Genomic DNA, 10,000 nt, shown 5'->3' with positions numbered 1-10,000 from the left:
TCCCCCACCACACCCTTCCAACACACACACACACACACACACACACACACACACACACACACACACACACACAGAGGATATTTATTTTATTATTATTATTTAAAATGAAATATTATGCATACTTAAAAAAAAAAAACACCTCCCAAACTATATATATATATATATTTTTTTTAACCCAACAATGGACAAGAAGAACGTGGCTGGCCCCTGGCAGAGAAGTATAATCATCATGGTCAGTGAAGAGATAAGATAAGATAAGATAAGATAAGAATAACTTTATTATCTCCAACTGGAGAAATTTGGTCAGGTGCATTATCACAACATAGACAAGTAAACAACATGGGGACCATAACTGTAAAAGACAACAACAGCCCCTACAAATATTACGAAGATACAAATGTAAAAAATATCACATACATCGTTTCATACATACATCCACACACTGCAGGTAATAACTAGTATTCTTAATGTAAAAACAGAAATAGTTAAGAAACATTATTTGAATATAATTATAAACATAGCCTACTATACTGCACATTGTATTACATTGATTATAATAGACAGATAAGATAAGAATAAAGATGAATTGCGGAAAACCACAACCAGATAATCAGCACACACCCGCACCGCACCCCCCCCCCACCACCACCCACCCCACACACGCGGATAACTTGATTAAACAAGAGTAATAAACATATGTTCTCAAATAAAAGCATTTCACATATTCGCTTTTAAAAACATTGCAATTAATTATTACATCGTAATTATTAAACAGAAATATATTTAGAATATGGACGTTAGCATTAGACATATTCATTGATGACGGTGTGTTGTGGTGCACGGGGGTTGCCCGTGCCTCGTATGGCTGGTTTGGTCGCTGGCTGGCTGCCTGGCTGGCTGGCTGGCACCAACACCTTTTGTTACAAAGGATACCCGAGCCGGCGTTGTCTGGTGGCTTCAGTTACAGTCAGCGGAATTGAAGGATCTTGTCTCTGTCTCTCTCTGTCACTGTGTGTGTGTGTGTGTGTGTGTCTTTCTCTCTCTCTCTCTCTGTCTCTCTCTGTCTCCGTCTCTCTCTGTGTCTCTGTCTGTCTGTCTCTGTCTCTCTCATCTCTCTTTCTCTGTCTCTCTCTGTCTCTCTCGCATTTATACAATTTCACACACACACACCATCTATACCCGGAGAACCCCAGCCCACCTCTCTGTCCCTGTCTGCCTCTCTCTGCATCTGTCTGTCTGTCTGTCTGTCTGACTGTCTGTCTCTCTGTGTGTGTATATTTCTGTCTGTCTCTGTGTCTGTCTGTCTGTCTGACTCTCCCTCTTTCTCTCTCTCGCTTTGCTCTTTCCTCCGCCCATACTCTTTATCCATACCCGCTTACACCTCCTTCTCCTTCCCCCACCCCACGCCCCCTGCCCTCCCCTCTTTTTAGAAAAAGCAACCAAACATGTCTTTACTTTTTATTTCTTTTCGTTCGTTTTTTTCCCCGCCAGGACAAAGTGTGGTTGGAGCACCAGCCATTCATCTTTTGAATGGCAACAGTAGCAGGCTTGACGATGTGATTACAGGGGGAATAGAAGTGGGTCGTTAGTTCGTGTCTTCGCTGTTCAAGTCCTTCAGGGTCCGCGGACACGGTTGTCAGTCGACGTGCAGTCAACAAGCAGGGTTTGAATCGACATCCCGTGCCGAGTCTGAATGTGTACAGTCATGTGTGTAGCCTTCCGTGAGGTCTCGGGCAAGAAATGTGAAGGCTGTCAGTGTCAGTTTGAAGTAGATCGAGTTTTTGTCGTCGTCGTTGTTTGTTTTGTTTGTTTTCAGTTTATTTTAATGTGGCTTTTAGTGTGTTTTAGCATAAGCTTTGTTTTTGTTTGTTTTTTTTTTTGTTTTTTGTGGGGGGTTTTAAGTATAGATTTTATTTTTTCAAGGAATCAGATCAACACTATTTCACTGTTTACCTCGGAAGAAACGTCCGGTTTTGGTAGTGACTGTTCTGATTGTGTGTGTGTGTGTGTGTGTGTGTGTGTGTGTTTGTGTGTATCTGTGTGTGTGTGTATTGGGGGAGTGTGGGGAGAGGGGGGTAAGCGGGGGGTCTGTGTGTGAACAGGTGTATGTGTGTGTGTGTGTGTGTGCGTGTGTGTGTGTTATTGTGTGCATGTACGCGCTGGAGTTTACTGTAAGGCCAATAAACCCCCGAAGTTTGATAGGGCCAGTCACCCATGCCGGCAATACATGGGACGGGGTCGGTCCACCTCCACAATAACTGTGAAGCAAGTCTCCGCTTGTCCGTCATACCACCGTCAGCCTATGTTCTCTCTGTGTGTCTGACTCACTTTTTACAGCAAAGTATTTTTTTTCCACTGACTAACAAACAACTACTACAGCAGACCTGAGAGAGAGAGAGAGAGAGAGAGAGAGAGAGAGAGACTGACGCCAACTACTTAACAAGTAGCCAGCGTGCCAGTACCACGATCCTCAAAACCGTAAAGAACAGAGCAGATGGTGGTGTTAGTCTTTTTTTTTTTTCCTGTCTTTTTTTCTTTATCTTTTTTTTTTCTTCTTCAGTAAGTCAGTGAAAAAGTCGCTGATTAGTGGTAAAGTGGTGGGCAGTGGAGGGGGAAGAGGGATTTGCCGGAGGTAGGTAGGTCCCGGCCAGTGTGTGTGGAGTGGATTGCTTGGCGCCACCGCCGCCACTGTAGGTTGGAGTGAATGGAACGCGGCCAACTTCATTCCACCACTACCACCACTATAGCCCCCGATCAGCACGCACGCACGCACGCACACACACACACACACACACACACACACACACACACACACACACACACACACACACACACACACACTCACACACAGAACCGATCAGTACACACACACACACCCACACCCACACACAGAGATTCAGTGGTGGTATTACTTGTACTAGCTTGTATTGTGTGAAGGGGATCGGGTGGCGTCGGCTGGGGGGGGGGGGGGGGGGAGACTTACGTGTGTGTGTGTGTGTGTATGGTGGAGTTCAGTTTATGTGTGTGTGTGTGTGGTATGTGTGTGTGTGGCGGAAGTCAGTTTGTGTGTGTGTGTGTGTGTGTGTGTGGTGGAGTTCAGTGTGTATGTGTGTGTGTGTGTGGTGGAGTTCAGTGTGTGTGTGTGTGTGTGGTGGAGTTCAGTGTGTGTGTGTGTGTGGTGTGTGTGTGTGTGTGTGTGTGTGTGTGTGTGTGTGTGTGTGTGTGTGTGTTATTGTCAGCAGAGGGTAGGGCTGTTGTTGCTTTCCGCCGGGATCTGGCTGGTACCTGAGGTGGTCGGTGGTGCCCCGGGAGTGGTGGTGGTGGTGGTGGTGATGATGATGGTGGTGGTGGTTCATGAATTCATGGATCAGTGAACCGGGTGGTCAGGAACCCCCCACCCCCCACCCCCTCATAATGTTCCCCACCCAACCTCGCCTCAACCCTACCCCACCCGCGGTCACGTTACACCCCACTCCCTCAGCCACTGGCATCATCCCGTGAGATGTGACAGGTGGACGGACAGACAGACAGACAGGTGAACAGGTGAAAGGTGACTCGTGAGAGCTGGGCTTGAGGTGGAGGAGAGGGGCAGGTGTATCGTCTTTCCCTTTACTTGCTTGTAGTTCAAAGGACACACACACTGTCACACACACACACACACACACACACACACTCACACACACACACACACACACACACACACACACACACACACACACACTGTGACACACACACAGTATCACACACACACACTGTGACACACACACATACACACACACACACACACACACACTGACACACACACACACACACACACACACACACACACACACACACACACACACACTGTGACACACACACAATACACACACACACACACACACTGTGACACACACACACACACACACACACACACACACACTGACACACTGACACACACACACACACACACACACACACGACGACGACGACAGTATACCATACAACTGACCGTGTGGGACGTGATCTTCCATGCAGGCAGCGTAGGGCTGGCGTGTTGGGACCAGTGTCAAGTCAGCAAGGGCTTGTCGTCGCTGGTTATACCTGCCTGCACCTTGAGGTTTACTGGCTACTGGGGCCACTTTCAGGAGTGGAGGACACACACACACACACACACAGGGAAAGGATACAATTGGCGTGAAGAACAACGTGTGTGTCATGTGTGTGTGTGTGTGTGTGTGCTTTAATTAAACCTGTGCCTCGCAAATCTGTGCATCAGTGAACTGTCCACGTCATGGAATGATCGGACAGAACGAACCACCAGAGACTGTGTGTGTATGATAGAATTGATTGTAAGTAGGGTCGTTTTGAACCACAACTGAGAGAAAAGACTCAGTTGACCGACAACACACGTGGAGAGGAAAAAGGGGGCCAGCGGGGAAAAAAGTCAACGATTTTCTCTTGTTAAAGTTATAACTTGTATGCAGAATCACGTAACTTAGGCGTGTGTTTGAAAACGGGATTGGTCGTGACTGACACTGTGCATTTTTTTTTTTTATTCTTTACTTTTATTTATTTTTTTATTTTTATTTTTTTTTTATTATTGTGTGTGGGTTTGTTTTGTTGTTTGTTTTGGGTTTGTTTATGTTGGTGTTTTTTTTGTTTTTTAAATTTTTTTTTTTATAAGCATTGATCGGAATCTAAATGGTAGGTACTGTGTTTTACGGAGATGAGTACAGGGATGAAAGAAGTGTCGATTGTTGCAAGATCAGCTTATTAGGGGTGGGGACGGGGTGGGATAGGGGGGGTGGGGTGGAAAATGGTGCAGTGACTGTACGTGTTGCACACACACACACATACACACACACGCACACACACACACACACAGACAGAGAGTTTGCAGTATTGTAGGCATATAATCGTCCCTGTTGTGCTGCAGATCAAATCAGTGTCACTGCCGCATCGTTTCTTCGCTGAATATTGTAACTGAGTTATTGTTTTCCGGGCGCGTTTGCACACACACACACGCACGCACACACGCGCGCAAGCCCAACCCCCACCCCGCAAACTGGCACACACACACTGGCACAGACACACACACACACACACACACACACACACACACACACACACACACACACACACACACGCACGCGCGCACACACACGCACACACAGTTATGGATCATTAGCGTGATGACGAATTTCCAAGACTGGATTATTGTTTTGAAAAAGAAGAAGTAGTGAAATATTCTGATGATGAAATCAGTGACAGAAATCGTCGGCTTGATGAAGGAATATTTTAAAGAAGAAAAGAAAAGAAAAACAGCCAAACAACTAATGAAATCATGAAGGTGATTAACGACTGCATTGTCAAGACATCTCCCCAACCCCCAACTTATTGTCTGTGAAGCTGTGACTGGTCCTGCACCATGTGTGTGTGTGTGTGTGTGTGTGTGTGTGTGTGTTTGGGGTGTGGAGAAGGGGGTGAGGCAATGGGCGTTATACAACAGCTGACGGGTCAGGTAATGTTCACACGGCGCCGAGCGTCGGATTAGCATACTCTACATCTTAGCACTTAAGGCTGGGGGGTGGGGCGTTTACACACAGGTAGGCAGGTGTCAGTGAACTCAGTCAAGTGTGCAGTTTGTTTGGATCGACCACTTCTATATGTAGTGGGATCTGACTGAAGCGACAGTTAACTCCATGAAGTGTGCGCCTTGCTTGGATCGACCACTTCTATATGTAGTAGGATCTGACTGAAGCGACAGTTAACTCCATGAAGTGTGCAACTTGTTTGGATCGACCACTACTACTATAATGTAATGGGATCTGACTGAAGCGACAGTTAACTCAATGATGTATGGCCCTTGCTAGGATCGACCACTACTACTATAATGTAATGGGATCTGACTGAAGCGACAGTTAACTCAATGATGTATGCCCCTTGCTAGGATCGACCACTACTACTATAATGTAATGGCATCTGACTGAAGCGACAGTCAACTCAATGATGTATGGCCCTTGCTAGGATCGACCACTACTACTATAATGTAATGGGATCTGACCGAAGCGACAGTTAACTCAATGATGTATGCCCCTTGCTAGGATCGACCACTACTACTATAATGTAATGGGATCTGACCGAAGCGACAGTTAACTCAATGATGTATGGCCCTTGCTAGGATCGACCACTACTACTATAATGTAATGGGATCTGACCGAAGCGACAGTCAACTCAATGATGTGTGGCCCTTGCTAGGATCGACCACTACTACTATAATGTAATGGCATCTGACTGAAGCGACAGTTAACTCAATGATGTATGCCCCTTGCTAGGATCGACCACTACTACTATAATGTAATGGCATCTGACTGAAGCGACAGTCAACTCAATGATGTATGGCCCTTGCGATCGACCACTACTACTATAATGTAATGGGATCTGACTGAAGCGACAGTCAACTCAATGATGTATGGCCCTTGCGATCGACCACTACTACTATAATGTAATGGGATCTGACAGAAGCGACAGTTAACTCAATGAAGTGTGCAGCTTGTTTAGATCAACCATTACCACTGTATGTAGTGGGGTCTGACTGAAGCGACAGTTAACTCCATGAAGTGTGCGCCTTGCTTGGATCGACCACTTCAGTATGTAATGGGATCTGACTGAAGCGACAGTTGGCTTAATGAAAATTAATGTGCATCTTGGATCTGACTGAAGCGACCGTCTAATTGTCTTGGTCTGCAGCAGTGTGGTCAGTCAGTGTAGTTGGTGCATGCTTGACGCTGTGAGCTGTGCTGTGTGCTGTGACGGGGAAACTGTGGGAGGAGTACAGGAGAATGCAACAACGGCTATATTAATCTCCACGGCTGCTCAAAAAAGGAACCAGTGTCTGCAATGACTGTCATTTATATGCAGTTGGAAAACGTGTGTTTTAACAACATAACTGCATTTGTGTAGCGTTCACCAGTCGTCATTGAAACCAACGAATTCAAATCACGTTCCTGAGCACGATATAAGCTGTTAGCTTGTTGCTGCTCCGCTGTCTTTGTGTCCAAGTAAAACATGTTTACTGAATAAAAATAGTAATAATAAATAAATAAATAAATAGATAAATGAATAAATGAAAATAAAATGAAATATATAAATCTAAAAAAATTTTTTTTAAGTGTCTCAGAGAACGGACCACCAGCTGACAAGCTATAGGACTGGTTGCCTTATTGTGTGTGTGTGTGTGTGTGTGTGTGTGTGTGCTTGACCCCAGTCCACTGTACGCCACCAGCCCCTACTGTTGATGTTCCTCAGTGCTGCATTGCACCACCAGCCGCGCTGACCGGACCGTGCCCTGATTATCACCCTCCCCCCCCCCCCCCCCCCCCAAACACCCCCCCCCCCTATTGTGTGTTTGTATGGGAGTTGAGGTGTGAGGGCGTGGGGTGGGGTGTGGGAGGCTGTTATTATCTCCACCTTGGTTCCCTACACAGCCACTTTCATTGTGTCGGATTGGATTGTATTGTATTGTATTGTATAGTAAAGTGGCGTATTGTATTGGAGTGATGGCCTAGAGGTAACGCGTCCGCCTTGGAAGCGAGAAAATCTGAGCGCGTTGGTTCGAATCACGGCTCAGCCGCCGATATTTTCTCCCCCTCCACTAGACCTTGAGTGGTGGTCTGGACGCTAGTCATTCGGATGAGACGATAAACCGAGGTCCCGTGTGCAGCATGCTTTTAGCGCACGTAAAAGAACCCACGGCAACAAAAGGGTTGTTCCTGGCAAAATTTTGTCGAAAAATGCACTTCGATTGGAAAAACAAATAAAACTGCACGCAGGAAAAAAACAACCAAAAAATGGGTGGCGCTGTAGTATAGCGACGCGCTCTCCCTGGGGAGAGCAGCCCGAATTTCACACAGAGAAATCTGTTGTGATAAAAAGAAATACAAAATACAAATACAAATATTGTATTGTCACCGCAGATTTCAGTGTGTGGAATTGGGTGCCGCCCTCCCCATTGTGCTGGTCAGGCAAAGCAGAAAGCGCTGCGTGGACTCCCCCCGCTTCAACACGCTGCGCGCCGCGACCAAGGCTCGATAAGACCCTTTTGATTAATCAGAGGTACTGAAGACACCACCTTGAAGACCACCCAACCAGTAGAACTGAGGCAGTGACCCCCTAACATTGGGAAGTGACAACCACTAAAGACTACTAAAGTGAACTTTGTTGTTGTTAGGCAGTTAGGCGAAAGCTGATTAAAAAAATAAAATAAAATAAATAAAAAAATAAAATAAATAACGTGAGAGGTGTCAACGAGGGACAGTGCCTGTGTAGTAACCCTTTCCCTGGAATGTGTGTGTGTGTGTGTGTGTGTGTGTGTGTGTGTGTGTGTGTGTGTTTATAGAGAGAGAGTTGTGTGTATCAAAAATAGGTCTTCTTCACTCGCCCCTGAGGACTTACTCCACTGTGTAAAAGGATTTTATTTAAACTATTCTGCTTTTCGTCCACTTCACTCTTCGTGCCGGCGACGAGAGACTTGCCATCACCTCACATCACATCGCTATCTCCACCTCACCCTTCTTTCTTTGCCAGCAAAGGTGTCGCCCGCCTGTTCCACTTGGACTTGAGCATAAATACTGACAGCTCCAAATCAGTACTGGTGAACTAGACTACTACCACTGTTGTGGACTCGTGGTGGTGGTGGTGGTGGTGGTGTGTGGGTGGGTGGGTGTGAGGTGTCCAGGAGGTGGTGTCAGAAGGAGTGTGGAGGTGGTGATGAGCGTGGTGGGAGAGGGGGAGGGGGTGAGGGTGTGAGGACCGTGATGTCGGGCTACCGAGGCCTGAGCGCTTTGCCCCCTCCTTCGTCTTCCTCCTCCTCCACCTCCTCCTCCTCCTCCTCTTCCGCTTCTTCTTCTTATCGTCGTCGTGCACGTGCAGGTGAGTGAGGAGCCTGGACATTTTCCGTCTCTGTGTGGTGTGTGTGTGTGTCTGTCTGTCTGTCTGTCTGTCTCTCCCTCTGTCTGTCTCTGTCTCTCTGCCTGTCTGTCTCTCTCTCCCTCTCTCTGCCTGTTTGTCTGTCTCTCCCTCCATCTCTCTGTCTGTCTCTCCCTCTCTCTATGCCTGTCTGTCTGTCTCTCTCCCCCTCTCTGTATGTCTGTCTGTCTCTCCCTCTCCCTGTCTGTCTCTCTCTCCCTCTCTCTGTGTCTGTGTCTCTCTCCCACTCTCTCTGTCTGTCTCTCCCTCTCTGTCTGTCTATCTCTCCCTCTCTCTCTGCCTGCCTATCTCTCTCTCCCTCTCTCTCTGCCTGCCTATCTCTCTCTCTCTGTCTGTCTCTCTCCCTCTCTCTCTGCCTGTCTGTCTCTCTCTCCCTCTCTCTCTGTCTGTCTGTCTCTCCCCCCCCTCTCTGTCTGTCTGTCTCTCCCTCTGTCTGTCTCTCCCTCCCTCTCTCTCTGCCTGTCTGTCTCTCCCCCCTCTCTGCCTGTCTCTCTCTGTCTCCCTCTCTCTGTGCCGGTCTATCTCTCTCCCTCTCTCTCTGTCTGTCTCTCTCTCCCTCTCTGTCTGTCTCTTCCTCTCCCTCTCTCTCCTTCTCCCTCTCTCTCTGTCTGTCTGTCTCTCCCTCTCTCTCTGCCTGTCTGTCTCCCTCTCTCTCTGTCTGTCTCTCTCTCTCTGTCTGTCTCAGTCTTTCTGTATGTCTTTCCTCGACCCCGTGTCTCTTTTTCTGTATCTGTCTCTTTCTGTATCTGTCTCTGGATGTCTGTCTCTCTGCCTCGTGCAGCTTTTTAAGATGGTGTGTGTGTGTGTGGAGCTTCACACTGGGCAAGAGCTGTGACGAGCGCGCTCTGACCAGTACTTATGCCGTTGTTGTTTTTCAAAGTTATGTCCTAGCGTTGGTATTGTTTGTCGAGCAGCAAGGACCAGCTAGAAGATAAAGCTTTCAGCCTGGAATGGTTAATTTGATATCATTGTGAAAAATAAAATTTGATTTGTTGTTTCGCGTCGTCCGGTCTTAAAAAAAAAAGTGCCT

At 47.1% G+C, this 10,000-nt stretch overlaps 1 protein-coding gene across 15 annotated transcripts in view; it reads left to right on the top strand.

Annotated features, from left to right (window-relative positions):
• Window positions 1–10,000, top strand: part of LOC143290555 (CLIP-associating protein 1-A-like) — a 193,693-nt gene that overhangs the window by 90,021 nt on the left and 93,672 nt on the right. Inside the window, exon 1 of one of the 15 annotated variants that reach the window (XM_076600114.1) lies at window positions 8,743–8,913. The exons of the other annotated variants lie outside the window; for them this stretch is intronic. Within the exon in view, the coding sequence (XP_076456229.1) occupies window positions 8,799–8,913 (115 nt within the window). The 5' untranslated portion in view covers window positions 8,743–8,798. Of the gene's footprint in view, window positions 1–8,742; window positions 8,914–10,000 lie in introns of those variants that run through there. 15 annotated transcript variants of the gene reach the window in all.

This window comes from Babylonia areolata, chromosome 15 (genome assembly GCF_041734735.1).
Source record: "Babylonia areolata isolate BAREFJ2019XMU chromosome 15, ASM4173473v1, whole genome shotgun sequence".
In the NCBI taxonomy this organism is placed as follows: domain Eukaryota; kingdom Metazoa; phylum Mollusca; class Gastropoda; order Neogastropoda; family Buccinidae; genus Babylonia; species Babylonia areolata.
Note: the sequence above shows the minus strand (reverse complement) of the source record. Positions and strands in the feature narration are given on the sequence as shown.